Below are 25234 nucleotides of genomic sequence, written 5' to 3'. Positions count from 1 at the left end.
AAAATCTTGCTTATTACATTTTATTATATAATTTAGAAATATATTTTTTATATAAATAAATTATATTTAATTGCTCTCTCTCTCTCTCTCTCTCTCTCTCTCTCTCTCTCTCTCTCTCTCTCTCTCTCTCACACACACACACACACACACACACACAATATATATATATATATATATATATATATATATATATATATATATATATATATATATATATATATATATATATATATGTATGTGTGTGTGTAAAAATAAACAAATTTTATATTTAAGAAATATTCTATATAGAATTACATTTTACAGATGACTACATTTATATTTAATTTATTTAATATACAGATTCTCATAGGCTATATATTTTTTAATATTCATTTGTATTTTTTAATAATATATTATTAAAATTATGATTAATGAATTAAGTATAAAATAAAAACATATATAAAAAGAAATTCTATGACCCCTTTAAAAGGTGTTCACCACAGATAATTCAGTATCAAAAATGGCAGAAAGACAGAGATTGTAGGACATGTTCTCATACCCTCAGCAGTGCTCAGTCTCTGGCTGCCCTTAGGTTGTGGCACAATCTCTCCTTGGGACTGCTGGACGCTCTCTCGCTGCTCCTTGGCTTGTTGCATAGTGTGACTCTTCCACATTTTCCTCAGCTCCTCTACGTCCGTCTCTGAATCTCGAGTACCCTCTCTGGTCAGTTTAGCCCCATCTGGGCTTCTTCCCTGTCCCGCGGCCTCGTCTGCTCCAGGGGCCAAGCTTTGAGATCCTGAGGAGGGGGCGGCTCCTTCGGTCTGGCAGTGGGGTGGTTGCTGGTGGTCCTTGCTGGTGGTTGTGCTTGGCTGTTTGGAGCTCATGGAGGTGTTTGACTGGGCAGTGTCGCTGGCTGGTTCTCCATCCTCTGGCTTTTTCTCCTCCTCCTCTGTATGACTGCTGTCAGTTGTCTGAGGTTCCTGGAGGAGGGTCTGCACGGATTGAGACGAGGCTCCTGATGATTTGTACTCTTCTTGCTGGAGCTCCTCTGTAGACTGCCGCTCCTCCCGGATGGGTGAAAGCTCGGACTCGGTGAAAACGTCCTCTGAGAAGGAGCCCTCTGTGCTGCGGGGGGCTGTGCTGGCGCTGTCGTAACCGTCCCGCAGACGCTGATCCGTTTGATGAGAACTCCCAGAGAACACGGCTTCAAGATCCCTGTGGTACAAACAGAAAGAATGAGAGTCTAATATTCTAATAATATATATGAACGTCTATAATGTGGCTTTGATTTAGTCTCAGCAATATTCTTCAATGGTAAGCGCTTAAACAACGGCAACCTTCACCATCACAGATATCGATGCACAAATATATTTTTTTTAAACTTAGTTATGTCTGCAGTAACATAAAAAAAAACAAAAAAAAAACAAGGACTGAACCATGTACTTTTAAAATTAATTCAGTGAAAAAATTACAAATAATATAATCATGGATACACTAGATATAGATTTCCTATCATTATTATTAAGAAGCTCCAATAATAATAATAATAATAATAATAATAATAATAATAATAATAATAATAATAATAATAATAATAATGTAAATTTTATTATGTATTGTTATTTTTAATTATTTCATTTACATTATTATTATTAATAGTTTTATTAATAAAATGTATTATTAATAATAGTGTGAGTTTTTATAATAATAGTTTTTATAAAAATAGTTTTTAGAATCTTCCAATAATTTAATTAAAGCTACACTGTGTAACTTTTTTAGTTTATTCTTAGCTACTTAGTTCTTTCAAAAATATATGTGCTCATTAATGTATATTTACTTCTTTCAAGTAATAATGCATTCTCGTAATTTTATAATATACCATTGAAAATACATAAGTGTTAGGGGTTCGGATGGCGGTCGCCATGTTGCTCCTCCATCTTGAAAGTACATTTGCCAAAGAGGGACATACCCGTAAATTCAAGCTTCGCTTTTCGCGTTTTTATACTCGATGGCACTGTGTCGAATGTGAAGAGGAGGATTGCTTGAGGCTGCTATATGATGATGGAGGATCACTCTTAAGCCCCTTTCACACTGCACGTCGGACCCGCAATATTCCCGGAACATTGCCGGGTCGCCTTCTGTGTAAAAGCAACCACGTCCCGGAATTGATTACCGAATTCGACTCGGGTCGGGGACCTAGTAACATTGCGGAATATGTATCAGAGTCGCCAAGGAAGCAGAAAAGAGAATTAAGACGGCAATGCAACAGGCAAATCAACAAGACAAAAGTAAATATTGGAGTGGCCTTTCCAAGATGGAAAGAGCTCATGAGGAGCAACGATTTTAAAAAGAACGCTGACGTTGCCTGCTTTCTTCTCGACAGGTAATATTAATTCAGCCTATTTGTGTATATTGGAAGTTTTATTGTTGCTTGGCTAATTATATCATGGTGTGCTGTGCATAACACTAGAACGATGTCTAGGATAGTTTTCCTCGCGTCAATGATGAAAAAGTATTGTTTACCTTATAACATAAATCCGTGTTCTATGACGGATAACATGAGATTAATATTTGAATTGCATTATAATTTGTTTGCCTTACGCTAGTGGTGTTGTACAATATACAGAATAACGATAGCACTGATAAAAGTTACTTTACTACGATTAGCATGCATTCGTCTGGGAACCTGATAGCTGATGTTAGCAATGAAATGGTTAAAAATAACGAAAACGTAAAACTATTATTCATTTTACATAGATTAATTTGATCATAGATCATTTGGTAAATTAAATAACTGCAAATTATAATAGTTTTCAAAAATTACCTCATCACTTGAGTTGACGCAACACTCACCGAAGAGGTCGAACTGAAAGCCATGACTAAATCGGCCACCGTAGGAGTTGAAACGAAATCGAAATTGAGAGGAGCAGAAACTATTATTCACTGGATGGTCATATACCTTTTCACCACTAGATGGGAGAAAATATCACACAGTGTAGCTTTAAAAATTATACTATAAAAAACACAATACAAACGCTACTTTTAAACAACATGAGTGGAATTATGAAACTTCAGTTGTTTTTGTGTACTACAGTATAATGTGCGACTTTTGATTCTCTTATTCCCCGTTTCCTACCAATCTGACGCTTTCATCTCAAGTCTAAAACGCACAGACTTCTTAGCGTGATGTGTCATTTTAGATGTGTCTTCTGTGCTGAGGTAACAGCCTGAGACATCTGAAAGACAAGGGCACAATGACGTGTGTCTGTCTGGATGGCGCTTCAGTAAAAACTGTGGGAGGTGGATGGCAGTACATAATCAGAACCATTCTGAGCAATTAATACATGTACAAGCGAACATAAAAGTGCTTAAATGAAAAGTAGGACCCTCTGTCTGTACATCTGCACGATCAAAGGCGTCTGTGCTTCACATCCACTACTGAAACCCTGCAGTGAACCCCGTCTGACTGATGAACCAGCGTACACAGCTCTGAGCTGAATAAAACACATCATCATTCATAAAACCAACAGAGGATATAAATATCTGGGGGTGGAAACGCTGCTAAAATCATTAACTTCTTATTACAAATCGAAATGGTTGAGTAATTCAGATGTAGGCGGCTGAATTCACGCTTCATTAACCTTAGAGTAAAAATCCATTTCCTGTATAATAAAGCTAAACGCTGGATATCTAAAATAATCGTAGAGCAGCGTGCTTCCTTGTGCTCACCGCAGACAAAATACTGATTTGTCACATGAGAGATCTTTAATCAAGATAAGACATCTGAAGATGAATCCAATTAATAACGAGTAATGCCACTGCAATTTTCACTTTTCATAATCTTTCATAATCAAAACCATTAGTCTGGTGGCTCAAGTCATTTTTTTAATGTTATTTTTTGGCCTTTGTGCCACTTATAGAAGAGCAAGGACAAGAACTTAGTTTGTATTCTATTGAAAACTGATTTACAATGAAATTCGATTTATTTCAATTAATGGTTTGATAGTGTATTTTATTATATGCATTTATAGGATTATTTAAAGGCCCACTGAAGTGCCTTGAAACGCACCACATTATTCAATGTGTTGACGTGATTTCCCCTGAAACGCTAAAGCTGTTAGCAACTCCTCCCTTTTTTGGAAACAGCCAATAGCGTTTTGATAATATACAGTTTGACTAGAGTCTTTCTGTTTGGTAAAGGCAGTTTCCTTTAACTGTTTATCATCATAATCTCCTCCATATCGCTTTGAAATGCAGCATTCTGTGCAGAATTCAAATGGCTCGATATGTTTTGTTGTTTGCGCCGACTCGCACGAATGATCCGGGCTGCGCTCTCGTATCTTTAGTCTAAATTTCGACCATTGCCGTTGGTGTGTGCGTGCATTGCTGCGGTGCATGAAACTAACATGAAAACAAACTACATTCACCTCAAATGAAAGCATATTTACACTGAATTGTTTCCTTTCGCATATATAATCTGCTATGTGCCTTTCACCATGTAGAAATTACTAAATGTGTGACCGACTGAACGATTTCAACCGCAACTTCAGCAGTGTAGGGGCGGGCTTTAGATTCTAAAGAGCATTTTGATTGGACAGAATATTTGATGAGAAGGTGAAATCTGCGATGATGTCGTCAAAATCTCTAATTCGTTGTAATGGAATCACCTATCTCCGAATCATGTATCTCCTAAATGCAAATTTTGTTATTGTCTTGAAACATACCTAGCCAAGAAATCTAGACGCACCCTAGTGGCAGCAAATCTAATCTGCCGTGAGTGTCGTCTAGCAACTCTCAATACACGTCTGAGCTGAAAAAGGCAAACTCTGGTCGGGCCAATCACATCGTGTAAAGAGTCGGTGGGCGGGGCTTAACAGAATGACGTCCGGGTTGCGCTTGCGTGCTTTTACTGTCTATGCGTGCAACTAGTAAACACAGAAGCTGGCGAACGGCGGTCTTTCGAATCAGCTTTGACCTTGGAGTTAAGCTTTTCTCTGAGAAAAGAACAAAGAACGGCACTGAAGTCATTCTTAAGAAGGGAAGATGTGTTCTGAGTTTTGCCGACTGGATATGGTGAAAGTTTAATCTGTCAACTAGCTCTGCTTCATGTTGCACTGGTTGGTGTAGCACTATCCTATCGCGTGCAGAGGGAGTTTGAAAGACAACCGTTTTTTCCGCCCCTTGGATTGAGCCCTGTCAATGGTGAGTTTCCAGACTAAACATCTTGATGTGGGTCTGGCTTGTCAGGCTAGAACATACCAGCTTATTCATAACTTTTAGGCTAACACAGTCATACTAAAAGCTAAAAAACTTGATTTCAGTGGACCTTTAAACACTGATTTTTCTTAGGCTAGTAATCAACCAACGCCATGACCGATATGAATAGAGCCCTAGGATTTCTGTGATGCAGAAAACGGACAGAATCCAGTCGTAAAAACTGAATTCACTGTGTAATGTGTAATGTCACACAATTTGTCAAATTTTGGATGAATACATAAAAGCAGTACACTTAAATCAAAACATTATAGACTAGTGTCTGTGAATACTAAACCACAAAAGATAAATCCTGCATATTCTGTGTGTCTCTGTGTGAATGAAAGGTGCAGATGCGCTGTTTCATTTACCACACACACACTAAAGCACACGTGACGCTTGCAGTCTTTTCAGCCTCTGACGCCTTACTTTATGTAGACATAAATGCATGAATTTAATCTCCAGAGCCGCTCTGAGAGTCACTTCATCAGTATTCTAACATTTATTACAAAGTGAGAGTGTCTTACGGGGGTACGGAGTCCCGTATCTTGGTGTCGGTGATCTCTCTGTAGACGGCTGCAGACTGAACCTCCTCCAGTGGACACATGATCCCATACTCCTCACAGCCTCGCTCCAGAACCAGAGGGTCCGTCCGGTGAGGGTCAAACATGATGTTGTTGGGCGTCACCAGCAACACCCCACTAACAATTCCCTGTGACATGAATATTCTTTATTTATACATATATTATACATATACATATTATACACACATTTTACATAAATTTAAAATCATAATAATAAATAACACAATACAATTTTTTGTAAAAAATACACTTGTTTCAAATGCGCTACCATTAAAAATGTTGATTCTTACAATGTTGAAAGAAGTCTCTTTTCCTCAACAAGACTGAAAAAATACTGTAAAAACAGCAATATTGTGAAATAGTATCATAATTAAAAATAATATTTATATTTGAATATATTTTAAAAATGTAATTTATTGCTGTGATGGCAAAGCTAAATTTTAAGCATCATTACTCCAGGCTTCAGTAGCTATGTTTCCATCCACCTATTTAATGTGCATTTTGGCATATTGCATAAAAAATGCTGGATGGAAATGCCAAGATGTGCATAAATTCTATAAATGCGCATTAAAAAAAAAGTATGCACTAAAATGAGTCAGATAAATTGTTTTATCTGACAAGGAAACATGTGCATAAACCATGTCGGAAACACATTTACCGAATAAATTCCTCAATGCACTGTAAAATAATTCAGGTCTCCAATTGAACATTTTCTAGTGACGGATCACATCTAAATTTTTCAAGTGGCCAAATTGAATTTCTGTGAAATTTCGCTTAAGTTATATTAGCAACTTTGGAAGGAAACATAGCTAGTGTCACATGATCCTTCAGAAATCCTAATATGCTGATTTGCTGTTTAAGAAACATTTCTTATTATTATCAATGTTGGAAATAATTGTGGTGCATTATTCATTTATGAAAACCACAATACATTTTTTGGGATAAATTAAAACGTTTAAAATAATTTATTTTAAATATAAATCTCATGTAACATTATAAATGTTGTCACATCATTTTAATGTTTACTTGTACTGTATACACACATAAGCACGCACGCACGCACGCACACACACACACACTTCATCACTGAAAGTTCTGATAAGTTAAGAGTTAGTGCATTCATTTAGTAGCGGGTCCATCAGAATGATTAAAACAGTTCTGAGCTGCGTTTCCCAAATGCATTGCAAACCTAAATAGAGTCCTTTGGTGCCGTTGGTTTACGATCAGTTTAGGCTCACAATTCTTTTGGGAAATGCGGCCCTCAATTGCTCTTTTTGAAAGATTCATTAAAAGAATTGGATCATAAGAGTCCCTTGTTTGTGAACCAGACCGTACTGATCACACTGCAGCACAACTGTTCAGTGAATTCACTGAATAAGCTGTATATTCACTGCTGGGTGATTGTGAGGGCAGGACATTTTTGACAGAATGAGAGAAAATCATCTTTGGACTAACATCCTTACACTCGGCAGGCATAGATAGATTCACTAAGGAGAGAACAGATCAGTGCTGGCGACAGCAGCTCAGCTTTAAGCAGACACTTTCAGCAGGACTTGGAAATCCTTGCAGTTTTGCAGTCTTTTGTTTTCCCAGAGGACAGAGGAAAAGCAGGGGTCTTATTAATGAATAACCAGAGGACTCCTCCAGAAGTTAACTTTGTGCACCTTTGGAGACGTTGCCAATTAGAAAAGTCGAACACTAACTCACCTTGCCATCTGTGATGTACTTGCAGTTGATTTTGAGGAACTTCTCTGTCAGCGCCTCTTCTTCCTCAGAGGTGGAGGAAACCACACGGGAGGACCGCAGGCCAGAGAAGGCTGGAGGGGCAGGAGCATCGGAGCGAGGTGGACAATTGGAGTCCTGCGAGACAGAGACGGGACAGATTACAGCGAGAAATAAAGAAACAGCAGCCACAAAAAAATTACTTCGGTAAAAATGTTCTGTCATGAAAATGACAGGCTGATGGGCCCTTAACTCAATCTGCTTGCAATCACATCCTTCTCTATAGGGCAGAGCTGATTTGTATCAGTAGCCAATGAGCTCGCTGCACAACCTTTAAATGTTTGGTCAGCATTCTCTGTAGCAGTTGCATCGTACTTTCAGAAACCCTCCACCGTCCCCAGCTCCACCTGTATAGTTCTGCTACAGGTAATTTATGTATGCTATATTGCACAGCAGCAGCATGTCTTGCGTGCTCTCAGTCGACTTGCGTACCGCTGACCGCTAGAAGTTATTTATTTTAGTCTATGAAGATTTAAACATGGAATTTTTTCTTACACAAACGCAGCCCCCAGAGCAGTTATATGACGGATTGATGAACTTTTATGGACTTCAAAAACTAACAACAAGTCATTGCCATTTTAAAGTTTGGAAGACCCAGGACTTTATTAATATAACTCAGATTGTGTTCTTCTGAAAGAAGAATGTCATATACACCTAGGATGACTTAAATTAAGGGCTAGTTTAAATTTTTTGGTGAACTATCCCTTTGAAATTCTTCGAAGAGCTAATTATCTGAGCCACAGTTTATGGCTCTCTTTAACTCTATGTCTGTACTCTTACTTTATCAACAACCTTCTAATTTTAATTGTATTCATGATACAGATGTATATACATTACCATTCAATAGTCTGAACGGTTGTGTATAATTCTTAATGTTACAAAATAATATTTCTTTTTTTGGTATTTTCTAGTTATTAAAAAAATCCTGAAAAAGTATCACTTTTTTTCACAAAATATTCAGCATATTAGAATTTCATGACAATGAAATTCAAAGGACAATTAGGACTGGAGTAATGATGCTGACAGTTCAGCTTTACCATCAAAGGAATAAATTACAATATATTCAAATAAAAGAGTTTTAAATTGTAATAATATTTTACAATCAATCTTCTGTATTTTTTAAAATTTATTTATGAAATAAATGCAACCTGGGTGAGCATATACAGCACATCAAAAACATCTTAGAGATAAAACTTCTGAACAGTACTTTAACTCAAGGAGAGACTGAATTAAATCATATTGGTCTCATAATGGCCACATATTGGTCATCCTGGACTCAATCTGAAACAGGATGCAGCACAGGACTCTGGGTAGTGGTGTGACTGTGTGTGTGTTTGTTAGAGAAGGCATGAATACTCAATGCCGACAGCGGGGGCAGAGAGTGGGTGCTGGGTCTCCTGCAAACACAACCTCCTGCCCACAGCTGTCTGCTTTCCTCCGACACACACTTCCACTCTCACCTCTCTCTACACACACATCTGAGCCGACTGGACCAAACTGACACTGATGGGCCAATGCTGGGGTAGTGACTACACAAGAGACCACTGACTCTTCCTCTCTCCTGCTCTGTCGTTCTTTCTCTCTCTCTATAAAGCAGTGTCAGTGTTTACAATAAAGATTCTGTCGCAGCACATAATAAATCTTTGAAAATCTCACTACTGAAATCACCAACGCTCACCACTGCTGTGCATCTCAATTATAGTGATTAAGGCAGAGGTACACAGTCATAACACTAGAATAGAATATCAATATTTTGGCAACATTTTCCGAAGACATCCTTTATCCATGCTTTAAGTAATAAAGGAATAGTTCACCCCAAAATTAAAATGATGTAATCAATGACACTCAACAGTTACAGGCCACATATAGCTATAGACTACCATTCAAAAGATTGAACAGTAATGTACATAAATCATTATACTGATACAAAATATTTATCATTCAAATAAACATTCATTCATAATAAGAAATGTTTCTTGAGCACTAAATCAGAATATAAGAATGATTTCTGAAGGATCATGTAATGATGCTGGAAATACATTTTAAATTGCAAAGTTTCGTTTGTACCGACTCCAAACTTTTCAATGGAAATGGGCTTAAATTTGTCCCCGTCTGCTACCGACCTTTGACATGGCTGCTCATTATCAAGCACATTGTCTGCTTCAGAACACTATAAGTAATATAATCCTAAACTCTTGTTCTCACAATATCTTCCCTGACAAGCACAACAGCCGCTGTTCCCGCCCTCTGGCCTCAACATCGCACATCCTGTGTGCCGTAACAGACCGGCCCACCCATCAGATCCCTGAAAAAGCAACCAGAGAGTCAAAACATGCCTTCATGAAACCCTGTTCACAGTTAACACTCTCCGCCTTTTCCAAACACAGATTCTCCTCCTCTGACAGCCCAGGAAGAAGGCGTTTGTCTCGCTCAGTGCCGGAAGGAAGGATGCCACCGGTGTAACGTGCACAGAAACGTAAATAGCTTTGTGTATTTCCAGAGCTCTGACGCTGGCTTGCTGTTTATAGCTCGGTTCATTATCAAAGCCATTATTAACCAACTGGAATACCAAGAACATCTAGTGTTCCCGGGAAGAAGTTTAAAAGAACAAACAACGCCTTCCTGCATGCTGTAGAGATTTATTCAGGATTTAGGGATGGATAAACAGATCAATGCATCTCTGCTAGGGATGTGCAAAACTACATATTTTCAAAATTGACTAATCGGTTGGTTTTCTGAACAGATATACACTCATCTAAAGGATTATTAGGAGCACCTGTTCAATTTCTCATTATGCAATTATCGAATCATCCAAATCACATTGCAGTTGCTTCAATGCATTTAGGGGTGTGGTCCTGGTCAAGACAATCTCCTGAACTCCAAACTGAATGTCAGAATGGGAAAGAAAGATGATTTAAGCAATTTTGAGCGTGGCATGGTTGTTGGTGCCAGACGGGCCGGTCTGAGTATTTCACAATCTGCTCAGTTACTGGGATTTTCATGCACAACTATTTCTAGGGTTTACAAAGAATGGTGTGAAAAGGGAAAAACATCCAGTATGCAGCATTCCTGTCGGCGAAAATGCCTTGTTGATGCTTGAGGTCAGAGGAGAATGGGCCGACTGATTCCAGCTGATAGAAGAGCAACTTTGACTGAAATAACCACTCGTTACAACAGAGGTATGCAGCAAAGCATTTGTGAAGCCACAACATGCACAGCCTTGAGGCGGATGGGCTACAACCGAAGACCCCACCGGGTACCACTTTCTTGGCACACTTTAGGCCCTTTAGTGCCAATTGGGCATTGTTTAAATGCCACGGCCTATTGAGCATTGTATCTTACCATGTCCATCCCTTTATGGCCACCATGTACCCATCCTCTGATGGCTACTTCCAGCAGGATAATGCACCATGTCACAAAGCTGGAATCATTTCAAATTGGTTTCTTGAACATGACAATGAGTTCACTGTACTAAAATGGCCCCCACAGTCACCAGATCTCAACCCAATAGAGCATCTTTGGGATGTGGTGGAACGGGAGCTTCGTGCCCTGGATGTGCATCCCACAAATCTCCATCAACTGCAAGATACTATCCTATCAATATGGGCCAACATTTCTAAAGAAAGCTTTCAACACCTTGTTGAATCAATGCCATGTAGAATTAAGGCAGTTCTGAAGGCGAAAGGGGATCAAACACAGTATTAGTATGGTGTTCCTAATAATACTTTAGGTGAGTGTAAGTCCATGTGTTTTAGCGATGAGGATATTTATATTCAAGTGTACTCTTACAAGTTGACCAAATTCACATTTACAAAAAAAGAAATGACAAGACTTGTTACATAAGTAAAAATATATATATATAATAAACAACCCCTTTAATAAAAAATAGCCATTAAAATGATGCTGAGAATGAGATAAATTGCAGGGCAACTTAAAATGTTTCTCAATTTGTCCCTTATTAAAAAGGAAGACATTTATTAGACTTATTTGTAGCAGTACCAGCCAATAATAGTAAAGCAGTAAAGCAACTAGTAAAGCAGTACTGTCATTCAGTCTTAAATGATCGACTCAGGTGGTCAATTCATAAACAACATTACTGCACCAGATCACAGAAATCAATGCAACTCAATTACTCCGGTACAAAGATTGACGGCTAACACACAATGACTTTCTGCAATGAAGAAATCTACAAAAGTCTACAAGAACAGCAGCGTCTTCGAAATCATTGGGTCAAGGACCATCCATTCAGTGCTTCTGGAAGAAAATCTCATGGTTTTTACCTAACCACATCAAAGACACTGTGGGAGAGAGACCAACAGAATGTGTCCTCTGGCCGGGTGACGTGCAACATGGAGAAGGAAAAAAATGTACATCTTCATGTCCTCTAGGCCATCTGGAGCTTACCTACGCTGGGCTGGTTTTACACGGCCTCAGTGAATCCAGCCTAGGGGAGACCAGTTGCTTAATTTAGAACCTAAGCCTGGGAAAAAGGGCACTAACCCTGACTGTAGGGCTCCGCATGTGGGTGGTTGATATCCATGTGATCATTAGATAACCGCCGGACTGATCTCAACTTCACACACACCCTTAGAGTTCTGTTAAACTTCACGCAACATTTTTCCAGCTCATGTTAATGACTTATGTGCTATTAGTCTGAAGCAGTAGATGAGCACTCAAATCTCAGCCGCTCTGTTGTCATTATAATAAGACGAATACTGAGAATGCATAATGCAGCAGAAGGATGCTGTCAGCTGACTCTAATATTAATTGAGATCAACAACAGCACTTTGAATTATTTGTCATCTGTGGATTTGTTTATTTGCAGCTGTTTGCCGTGAAATATTAGGACAACAACCTGGAGCTCCATCTGGTGACCAGAAACAAGTTCTGCAGGGGAAAAGCCAAAAGTACCTGACAGATATCACTGTAATGGGTATCTGCATTCTACTTGGAGCCATTCTTGTCCATAGATTCAGAAATTATTAGTTTCTATGGCAACGCTCAAGATCCCAAAATGGATCCATATGTGGCTTTGTTGTAATTGAAAGCTAAATACTTTATCACTACCTTAATTTATCTCTTTATGCTCTTGCACAATCTTTAAGAACAAAGAAATGTGCCAAGTAACAATGGATATAGTAAAACGGCAGTAAAATGCAGCGATGCACTACCATTCAAAGGTTTGGGGCTGTAAGATTTTTTTTAAATGTTTTTGAAAGAAGTCGCTTATGCTCACACAGCTAAAACCCCAGTGTTAAATTAACTCTCCTCAGTTTGACTCCACACTCAAGAGTGTTAAAAGTAACTCTGAATAAGTGTTACATTTAATGAGATAATTAAGAGATTAATTAAGCGATGATTGACCATTAGTGATGACACTTCATGATGACAAGCAGAATCACTGAAGGAAAGAGCCACCATTTAAAGTCACCATTATGGTGATCAGTGTTTGCTTTAGTTGGCCTCTTGACCCTTGACTTTACAACATTAATTTTTCCAGAGTCTAGATAAAATGTGATCAGGTGTTGCTGGTTATGTATTGACTATCTTAATGAGCTGAATTACTGATGTCATTAAGCGCCTCCTCTTTGAGTTGATCTTTGAGGTTTACTTTATTGATTTCAGCAGCTCTGTGATTCTACACCACAAGATCTGGTGTTTTCAATACAATCAGATACATTTTTAAAAGTGATTCTAGACACAGAGGCATCAAGAATCAGCATATGAATCTCAACAATGGTGGCCATCAAAAAGCTTTTTGCCGTGCATTCTGGGTGCATCAATCAAAACTCACCCATGGCTCACAGCATGCATTGCAGCATGAATAAATTATACGATTCATTGGTTTAGTAATAATTCTCTTTAATTTTTGTGGTTTTATGTGACTTTTTAGTAGCTTGTTTTGTAATGCTCAGAGATGATCTGTGTATCTGATATGCGGTGTCACCATTGTTGAGATTCATATGCTGATTCTTGATGTCTGGGTGTCTACAGATATAAACTAAAGAATCTCATGCTGTAACAGCACAGAGCTGTTGTAATCAATAATATAAAATCAACACATCACCCATACAATTAGAGATTGGTCTTAGAATGATATTAGTTCATTAAATGATGATTACATTAATAATGTTAATCAAACAATAATCAACTTCTGAACAGATTTTCTCTGTGTTTTCTAAATACACAGTTAAAGCAACCAGGAAAAAAGGTAAAAAGTCAAGGGTGAGCCCAACTAAAGCAAACTCTGATCTCCATCACGGTGACTTAAAAATGGTGACTCTTTCCTTCAGTGATTCTGCTTGTTATCATCAGGTGTTATCACTGGTATTATCATAAGGTATTACCCTTAATTAATCTCTTAATTATCTCTAAATAATGTTAAATTATACTTTTAACATTCTTGAGTGGGGAGTCAAATAAAAAAAGAGTTAATTTATCACTGGGGTTTTTGCTGTAAGGCTGTGTTTATTTGATCAAAATAAATAATGTGGAAAAATTGTGAAATATTACAATATCAAAAGTCTGCTGCTCAAAAAACATTTCTTATTATTATTAATGTTGAAAACAGTTGTGCTGCATAAAGTTTTTGTGGAATTGAATAAGTCTTGCTGAATAAAAATATTATTTATAAAAATAAATAAATATTTCAGTGGACAGGTTCCACTCAGAAAAGGTCTCGCCATAGTCGACCAAAGAAGCTGAGTGCACATGCTCAGCATCATATCAAGAGGTCGGCTTTGCAAAACAGACGTATGAGTGATGCCAGTATTGAAGGGGAGGGGGGTCAGCCTTTCAGAGCTCAGACCATACACCGCACACTGCATCAAATTGGTCTGCATGGCTGTCGTGCCAGAAGAAAGCCTCTTCTATAGATGATGCAAAAGAAAGCCCGCAAACGGTTTGCTGAAAACAAGCAGACTAAGGACATGGATTACTGGAACCACTACTGTGACCTTGCTAAAGAAGTGGTAAAGGGTAAAAGTAAAGGAGGGTAAAGGTGAACCTTTCTTCAGTGTTATCCAATGAAAAGATATAATAAAATATTTACACAAAAAAAGCATAATAATGCATATTTTATATATATATATATATATATATATATATATATATATATATATATATATATATATATATATATATATATATATATATATATATATATATGTATATATACAGTCTTGTTCAAAATAATAGCAGTACAATGTGACTAACCAGAATAATCAAGGTTTTTAGTATATTTTTTATTGCTACGTGACAAACAAGTTACCAGTAGGTTCAGTAGATTGTCAGAAAACAAACAAGACCCAGCATTCATGATATGCACGCTCTTAAGGCTGTGCAATTGGGCAATTAGTTGAAAGGGGTGTGTTCAAAAAAATAGCAGTGTCTACCTTTGACTGTACAAACTCAAAACTATTTTGTACAAACATTTTTTTTTCTGGGATTTAGCAATCCTGTGAATCACTAAACTAATATTTAGTTGTATGACCACAGTTTTTTAAAACTGCTTGACATCTGTGTGGCATGGAGTCAACCAACTTGTGGCACCTCTCAGCTGTTATTCCACTCCATGATTCTTTAACAACATTCCACAATTCATTCACATTTCTTGGTTTTGCTTCAGAAACAGCATTTTTGATATCACCCCACAAGTTCTCAATTGGATTAAGGTCTGGAGATTGGGCTGGCCACTCCATAACATTAATTTTGTTGGTTTGGAACCAAGACTTTGCCCGTTTACTAGTGTGTTTTGGGTCATTGTCTTGTTGAAACAACCGTTTCAAGGGCATGTCCTCTTCAGCATAGGGCAACATGACCTCTTCAAGTATTTTAACACATGCAAACTGATCCACGATCCCTGGTATGCGATAAATAGGCCCAACACCATAGTAGGAGAAACATGCCCATATGCTTGCACCTCCATGCTTCACTGTCTTCACTGTGTACTGTGGCTTGAATTCAGAGTTTGGGGGTCGTCTCACAAACTGCCTGTGGCCCTTGGACCCAAAAAGAACAATTTTACTCTCATCAGTCCACAAAATGTTCCTCCATTTCTCTTTAGGCCAGTTGATGTGTTCTTTGGCAAATTGTAACCTCTTCTGCACATGCCTTTTTTTTAACAGAGGGACTTTGAGGGGATTCTTGAAAATAGATTAGCTTCACACAGACGTCTTCTAACTGTCACAGTACTTACAGCTAACTCCAGACTGTCTTTGATCATCCTGGAGGTGATCATTGGCTGAGCCTTTGCCATTCTGGTTATTCTTCTATCCATTTTGATGGTTGTCTTCCGTTTTCTTCCACGTCTCTCTGGTTTTGCTCTCCATTTTAAGGCATTGGAGATCATTTTAGCTGAACAGCCTATCATTTTTTGCAGCTCTTTATAGGTTTTCCCCTCTCTAATCAACATTTTCATCAAAGTACGCTGTTCTTCTGAACAATGTCTTGAACGACCCATTTTCCTCAGCTTTCAAATGCATGTTCAACAAGTGTTGGCTTCATCCTTAAATAGGGGCCACCTGATTCACACCTGTTTCTTCACAAAATTGATGACCTCAGTGATTGAATGCCACACTGCTATTTTTTTGAACACACCCCTTTCAACTAATTCAACTAATTGCCCAATTGCACAGCCTTAAGAGCATGCATATCATGAATGCTGGGTCTCATTTGTTTTCTGAGAATCTACTGAACCTACTGATAACTTGTTTGCCACGTAGCAATAAAAAAAATATACGAAAAACCTTGATTATTCTGGTTAGTCACATTGTACTGCTATTATTTTGAACAATACTGTATATATATATATATATATATATATATATATATATATATATATATATATATATACACACATTATTGGGGTTTGCGATATATCGAAATTGCGCAAATGTACATATCGCAATATGCATATCGCAACAGCACGCAATATCTGAATGATTTTAATAGGCAATGGTGTGAAAAGTGTCTGGTTTAGGTCAACGCATATAGCAGAGATAGACTGCGCACACGACTATTACTTACGGGACTTGATTGATGTTAAAAAGAGTTATTAAACGCAATAATTTGCGAAAAACTAAAACTTGCAGTCTCGCGCTGTCTGAAACACACACCGAAACATGATCGACACTGCTGGTCACATTTATAAGTTGTAGCGATGCTTTCTTTTCCCAGAAAGAATGTGAAACACAATGGTTTAATTCTCAGTTTTTAAATATTTTTTAAAAACATAATTAAAGTACATTTTACACACAAATTGCAATATCGTATCGCATATCGAATATCGCATTATTTAACACGATATTCCATATCACATTTTTCTTCAATATCTTACAGCCCTAATTTATATACACTGATACTGATCTCAAACTTTGGAAAGGTATGGTCACAAAGGTCAAAACAGAGTTTCATGCTGTTATTGACTAAAGCAAAGCACCACAAGAGTTTCTGGGCATAAAAGCAGACTTGTAACACTGACTGGGACAAAGTCACCTTTCCAAGTGTCAGCCAACACCAGAAGCCACTGGTAATTAACACTGGCCATCTCTCTAACACACACACACACACATACACATGCACACAGTCTCACCAATCTCTCACTCCCTCTCGTTTTCTTGTGACACAGACTAAATTTAGCATACAGCAGGAAGGGCGGGTGAGATCAGGATGATACGAGGCAAAAACTCTACAGGAGAATCAATTCAATGTCACCAGATTTCAGAGATGGCGTCAGCGCTGCTTGTATAGTCCGAATTTTGATTATCAGTACACAGTCTGATCTACTCGGCCAAGAGCCAGCCATTTAGACAGGAAAAGTCTTAATAGGCATGTAATTTGACCAATGACTGGTTGTCTTGTTTACATAAAATCGAATGACTAACTGAACTAACAATTACCATTTTGTTGTTCTTAAAGGTTTACTTCAGCGATTAGCATATGGCTTTGTATCAGTAGAAACCCTGAAGTATAATCAAATGATTGTGCTTTCCCCCCTTATATCCCCCTGAGACAAGAGATTTATGCATTTTATTTCTGGAAAAATTCCTCCTAGGATGCAAATTGACGATATTTGCATCATAGGAGGAATGTTTGGAATAAGGCTAAAGACTACAGCCAGCAGAGGGAGCCATTTCCGCATGTTTTGAACTCGCGCATGGGGGATGGGTTACACTCATGGGTTACACTCAGCTAGCAGGGAGAGCTCAGCAGGCAGCTGCAGGCACTCATTTAAACGAAGCTATGGTGAGCAATGTAAGTGTTTTAACTTCTCAAATTAATTTCTATGAAAGTTAAGCTTGCAAAGGTATGAACTGAAAAGCGCCAGACTGAACTCGCGTTGTGAATGTATGCCGCGAGTGTAGTCGCGATTACCTCAGCTCTCATCAGGAGCTCATTTCTCTCACTCCTGCAGTAAGTGATCAGTGCTGTGATACTCGCGCGGTGACTCACTCATTATATTTAACAGACACGTTCAGGTTTTAATTGTAGTGTCTTCAACTCAGTCACAGTAATCCAGTAACTTAGGTGGCTTTGGGAATGGCCTAACAGGGCAGCGAAGCATTCTGTGAATTGTAGTCTTTCATCCCCATGAGACAAAAATACATTTTCTGTCTTTTCTCAGTCTAGAAGGCACCAAATTCAAAAATAATTTCACATTTCTACTACATTGATGACCCAGTTTAAATACAGATTCATCTTCCCAGCGCTGAAGTACCCCTTTAATATTAACATAACAATGAACAAGCTGACATAATGGGATAGAAAATGTTAACCTAGAAGACCAGACAAACAAGAAGGAAAATCATAAATATTAAAAATAAATAAACAAATATTTTTAAATAACTTAAAAAATAATAATACAAAATGTATTTAAATTAAAATAAATTAATAAATAAGTTTAAATGCAAGTAATTTATATAAACAAACAGATGTTTATCACAGTGTTTACATATTCATCCTTTAATTAAAATAACTGAAATATGAATATAAAAATAAATTAAATATAAACTAAATATGAAAAGTTACTAACTAACTTTACTCTTTTATTTTTAAAAAAGGTGCACCACTGTAATTGAAGCAGGACCCTAAGGTACAATACTGAAAAGGTACTAATAGTACAGCTGCAAATACGTATTTGAAAACCTGTCTATCAGCTACAATTCTGACCCTCAAAGAGCTGTTAGTCTGCCTTTAAAATGTCCACCTCCACTCCATTTATTATCCTAAATTAGATGCACCTGTTTGAGGTCGTTAGCTGCATAAAGACAACCGTCCACCCCATACAATCAGTAAGAATCCAACTACTAACAAGACCAAAGCCCTCTCCAAAGACACTAGAAACAAAATTGTACACCTCCACAAGGCTGGAAAGGGCTACAGGGAAATTACCAAGCAGCTTGGTGAAAAAAGGTCCACTGTTGGAGCAATCATTAGAAAATGGAAGAATCTAAACATGACTGTCAATCCCCCTTGGACTGGGGCTCCATGCAAGATCTCACCCGTGGGGTCTCAATGATCCTAAGAAAGGTGAGAAATCAGCCCAGAACTACACAGGAGGAGCTGGTCAATGTCCTGAAAAGAGCTAGGACCATCGTTTCCAAAATTACTGTTGGTAATACACTAAGACGTCATGGTTTGAAATCATGCATAGCACGCATGGTGTTTTTCTGCACATGGGACAGGGCGACTGCACTGTATTAAGGAGAGGATGACCGGGGCCATGTATTGTGAGATTTTGGGGAACAACCTTCTTCCCTCAATTAGAGCATTGAAGATGGGTCAAGGGTGAGGCTGGGTCTTCCAACATGACAATGACCCGAAGCACACAGCCAGGATAACCAAGGAGTGGCTCTGTAAGAAGCATATCAAGGTTCTGGCGTGGCCTAGCCCGTCTCCAGACCTAAACCCAATAGAGAATCTTCGGAGGGAGATCAAACTCTGTGTTTTTCAGTGACAGGCCAGAAACCTGACTGATCTAGAGAAGATCTGTGGGCCAAAATCCCTCCTGCAGTGTGTGCAAACCTGGTGAAAAACTACAGGAAACGTTTGACCTCTGTAAATGCAAACAAAGGCTACTGTACCAAATATTAATATTGAATTTCTCAGGTGTTCAAATACTTATTTGCAGCTGTAGCATACAAATAAATAGTTAAAAAAAATTATACATTGTGATTTCTGGATTTTTTTTAGATAATGGGCCCAATCTTGCACTCAGCGCAATTGACTTTGTACACCGACGCATGTGTCATTCCAATTTTGCACCCGCGCAAAGCGCTCTTTTCCCTCCACAGAAGCACGTCGCTAAACTAGTGAATGAACTAGCGTACCCTGGGCGGTTCAGTGCAAAAAAGGAGGCATGTTCCGGCGCAAACAATCCCTGGTGCTATTTTGCTGTTCCATTAAACAGTTGCGCCACTGACCAGAAAAAACCTGGTCTAAAGACAGTGGCGCGTTGCGCGTTGTTCATTATGCTATTTTAAGGGCGCATGCTTGACCATAATGTATAGCGTGCACAACACGCATACACTTTGCTCATGTAATCTACACAGATGCAACAGTTATTTTTGCAAATCATAAATTGTTACACTAAAAAAATATGAACACATGAGATGACGGAAATCATTGTGGTGTGCCACCAAGATGTGAAAAATAGGCATAAATCTAGCTTGTTATTCAGGCTAATTGTAGTAAATAAGGATCAGACCTTTTTGCCCAATAGTGGCAAGACATATATGTATATAAGGACATCTGACAAATTAGTTTGTCCGTCAAGAACCACGAAAAAAAATCGACTGAAAAACTGAAAAAACTGTTTAACCGACGCCTGTTTAACCGACTCTATTTTGGGTGGGTTTCTCGCATCCCCATACAACACAACTTCTCTGTCTTTCACTGCTCTTACAATAACATCAATCAATAATGGAAATCCATAATGGAATAATAGCAATCCATAATGGAACTTGGGCACCTGCTTTTAAAGGGAATGTTGGATGACGCTCAGATTTAGGTTTATTCGCCCAAACCACACCTATGAATAATGAAGCTACTTCAGACCCACCCATTTTAGATTTGCGCCGGGCGCAAGAGCCATTTATCCCGCCGGGAAAATAGCAACAGCGCCGAGACCCGCCCACAAAGTTACTTGCACTTCGCGCTTTGAGATCGTTAAAATAGGGCCCTATGTCTCTCACAGTGGACATGCACCTACAATGACAATTTTAGACCCCTCCATGATTTCTAAGTGGGACAACTTGCAAAATAGCAATGTGTTCAAATACTTTTTTTCCTCACTGTACTTCCTTATTCCAAATAAACTGCAAAACTGTGGTCAGCATTTACTATTGCTCTTCGTTACACACAAACATGCCAGGGCATCCACTTTAATAATTAATACAAGCTCAGTCTGTATCCCAGCAATAAGAGCTCCGTAATTAAAATATTGTTACAGCCTGGAAAAAAGAGCTGTTTGCTTTACTGAAGTGCTTTCTTTACACAACTGAATCAAACCGCACCCGGCTCACCCTGCCGTGTCCCTGGAGGACTCTGTGGCGCAGGGAAACGACTCTTTGGCTGAGGAGGTCAATGAGCACTGCTGCCTATTTTAACACACATGCAAGTAGGTGTTGCATTCTCAGCATTGCCACAAGGGGTTCTCTACCGAACATGAGCATGAACTGTCTTTTTCTACAGTCAGTTTTCTCTTTCAGGTAACCGACTGTCAGGAGAAGCATCTTGCTGCAGCCTGCAGTGGACATCCAATCACACCATGGACAAATACGTCAAACCAGCTCAGCAGAAACTCAGCCCTGCAGCTGATTAGATTTTACTGGTCATGTCAATCACAGTACTGATTGCCTCCACCAAACACTGATCCCTAACCCTACCCGTCACTGTAACCTTAAGGTCCCAGTGAACCGGAAGTTGCGAGTGAGTTTTCTTCAGTGCTGTAACGTGTTTCCAAGTGTAACGGAATATTAAATAGAGGGCAGGGTTTTACCTCAGCGCTCCTCCTCTCCATCTCGCTCATAGCAGACTAATGCTTGGAGGGAGTGGTTATGCATTTTAAAACATAAGCTGTCAAATTGACATCATTGAGAAGGAACGCTGTTTCCAGACCGGAAGTTACTTCTCAGATTTTGATTTAAGATTACCACGGCAAGCTATTTTTTTCTGTGTATTAACTTGCATGGATTAATTGTTCACCCTAAGAACTGTAATATGTGCTAACAAAGTAAATAAGATCGATTTTCATTTCATGAGGACCTTAACCGATGAAATTAGCTGCAGGGTGAGATTTCTAGTAAAGTGAGGATAAAAAAAAAATCTGAAACCGGAAGAAGCATTGAAAGCCTAATTCTTTTTCATTTATTTCTCATATTTTTCTTTTTTATGACAGACCACACTGAAACCCACTCAAAACTTACTCATATGTCTAAAAAACCCTTTTAATCTGGAACCTACATACTGAAACCCACCTAAAACCTACCCTTATGCCTGAAGCCTGCTCAAAACCAACCCTTATGCCTGAAGCCTGCTCAAAACCTACCCTTATGCCTAAAAACCCTTTCAATCGGAAACATACATACAACTAGGGCTGGGCGATAAATCGATTTTATGAATTAATTCGAGTTTTTAGTTTACGACGATTTTTGTGAATGAAAATCGGTTTTATCTTTCAAATCCGCCGACGCTCCCCTCTGAGCTCCTGTAATGGCTCAGCCCTCCCCGCGCGCGTTTGCCACAGAGGTACACAAACAACAAGGATCGCGTCTAACAACATACCGTGTCATTCGTAATTGGTTCAGTTTTTCACAGAACAATTAACAATACCCGCTGCAAAGTGTGTTTGAAGTCTGAACGGAACCGCGCTAGGCGCTATACTCATTTAAAGCTGCGCTGACACGAACGCAGCGCGAGCTCACACACGGGCCAATCTCGTGACAGACACGATACACAGCGCTGATGATCCAGAGAGAGACCTTTTAAATCAACACACCATTGCTACGGTGATCTAGTGGAAGCGGTCGGCGCAGAATTCTGTTATAAACCACAGATATCAGCTCTAACAGAGCTGAGCGAAGGTCAGGGGTTTCAGTCACAAAACACCAACATTTACCACGATTGTACTGTAGTAAAACCACATGGATTTAATGTTGTTGTTGTCATTATTTATCTCAGGATTCGTACAACCTTTTGAGATTGAAATTCAAGCACTTTCCAATGGTTTTCAAGAGCTTCACACTTATTTCCAGCACTTCAAAGCTCTAGATATCCGACTGTAATGTTATTTTTAATGTGATGGTTTGTAAAACTAAAAGTTTAAAGGGGGCTTGTGAAAGAAATAGTGGAATGTTTTTTTTAGTTTATTTTTTTTAAATGTGTAATCCATTTTGTAGCATTTTTATTTAAAAAAAGATATGAAATGCCCACCACTATAACCAGCAGAAGAGCACTTATTGATTTATTAGCGATTTTCACTCCCTAATGTATGGAAAGTACGAAGTCACAGTCTCAGGAAAAACTAAACTTTTCTTCAAATTGTGACTAAATTACAGTAAAGTAAAGAGCTCCTTTAATAATCACTGAAGCTGTCGATCAGTTCAGTGTGAGACTATTGAAGAACAATGCTAATCTATATTTAATAAGAGCATTAGGCTACATTTAAATTTTCCCTATACTTTTTTTGCACATTACTGTTGTTAATAAAAGTTAATTTTATCTGCATATCAATTCATAAACCTTTGATATGTATACTGTATATTGCAAAAGATATGGTACCCATTTATACTGTGGAATAGTCGGGGGTTATTCACATGCTGAAAGTTTTGCACCCCAGGTGGCACTTCTACCAAGCTGCAAATATTTAATTTTACCTAAACAAAATAAAGTTAAAACTTGTTTTGAACAATTTCTTTGTCATCTGCAGATTGATTTTAAGTAGGAGGGGGAAAAAATCGTTTTAAATCGTAAATCGAATTTTTGGTGAAAAAATCGGGGATTTTTTTTTTGGGCCATATCGCCCAGCCCTACATACAACAAATGGGGTTTCTCAGGGCAGAAGGTGGATGGGAAGTTTTAAATGTGGGCAGGGTTGGATGTCCACCGCAGGATACAGCGAGCCCTATTTGACTGTCAGGGCTGAGCACCAGTTTGAAGACAATTGCTCTGAGCAAGTCAGCTGAAGTCAATATGTTTATAGTTAACTGCCCGATTAATTTTTAATAAAAATCCATTTGACATTTGATGGCCCCCTTGAGTACTGAGGCTTGTTGGCAACACAAGAGTATATATTCTACCGTCTTCATACTGGCGTGATCACTCCGATCTTCAACCAGATGGAACCGGATAAATATTCTGAATGTTCTGATCTATCTGACTTCTTTCCTGTAATGCTGCCGGAATCATAATCATACATGGTTCATTCATTGGCCAGAGAAGAACTGGCCCTTTGACTGATCCTGGTTTTTCCCAAGGTTTTTTTCTCCATGATGTCATCTGCGGCTTTTGGCTTGCTTAGTTTGGGACACTTAATATTCACCAATATTATTTATTACATTGACACACCATTGTATGAGAACTGAACTGACTTTGACATCACTGTTTTCTCCAGAGTGGCTGTATAGATAAATGGACTAAATTAATAACATCACTAAACTTACTTCAGCTGGACTATGACACTATTGCTGCGTCCCAATTCGCCTACTTATACTACGTCCTAAAAGTATGTACTCTTTTTGTGAAGAAAAGGTATATACTTTTGAGTGTGTAGCAGAAAAGTATGCAAGCATCGGGACATACTACTTCGCCATCTTTAACGGACTCTGTCGCTTCGTTACGTGCATCCCGTCACCGTTTATCTGCCCTGTCAATCATCGTCAGATTCGTCACAGTTCAAATCCTTCACATTCAGTTTAATCTCCTACCGTATCGGAGAGAAATGTAGCCGCTCGTTGATCTGCCATTTGTGGGTCTTTAATGCAGAGACTCTCCTCATGTGTTTGCAGTTTAAATATAATGATGCATTTAAAAGTTAATGGCCAAACGTGTCATTTCAAAAGTTCTCAATGCTGCTGCAGGTGGAATATAATGTGACAACACTGAATAAATATATTTTTGTCAGGTTAAATATTGATAGTTGGTCACTCAAACCCCTTTATCTAAACTTCTCTACTTAACCGTCTAACTCGCACATCCGTCATGTTTGTAGTTTTTTAACGCTTTTTATCCGCGTTTGTAGTTCTAATCGAATCCTCGGCCAACTCGCAATGGGTTGTGGGCAATATCAGCCGTTAGAGTGCCCATCGATCCATACTGTGAATTCGGACCGGAAATAGTAAACCATCCGGGAATCTTTGGAATACTCTTTTCAACATACTACGATTTGGGACATACTAATTCTATTTTCGAATACTATTTAGGATGGATAGTATGCGAATTGGGACGCAGGGTATTTTCTTCTCGATCTACTGTACAGTCTCTCTCTCTCTCTCTCTCTCTCTCTCTCTCTCTCTCTCTCTCTCTCTCTCTCTCTCTCTCTCTCTCTCTCTCTCTCTCTCTCTCTCTCTCTCTCTCTCAATTAAATTCAATTAAATTAAAGATCGCTTTATTGGCATGAATGTAAAAATACAATATTG

At 38.5% G+C, this 25234-nt stretch overlaps 1 protein-coding gene across 1 annotated transcript in view; it reads right to left on the bottom strand.

Moving 5' to 3' along the window:
• Positions 1 to 25234, bottom strand: part of oxr1a (oxidation resistance 1a) — a 200328-nt gene that overhangs the window by 33979 nt on the left and 141115 nt on the right. The window contains 3 exon segments of the mRNA XM_067448060.1: positions 539 to 1194; positions 5760 to 5944; positions 7524 to 7676. Coding sequence (XP_067304161.1) covers positions 539 to 1194; positions 5760 to 5944; positions 7524 to 7676 — 994 coding nt within the window.

This window comes from Pseudorasbora parva, chromosome 7, assembly GCF_024679245.1.
Source record: "Pseudorasbora parva isolate DD20220531a chromosome 7, ASM2467924v1, whole genome shotgun sequence".
NCBI lineage: Eukaryota > Metazoa > Chordata > Actinopteri > Cypriniformes > Gobionidae > Pseudorasbora > Pseudorasbora parva.
Note: the sequence above shows the minus strand (reverse complement) of the source record. Positions and strands in the feature narration are given on the sequence as shown.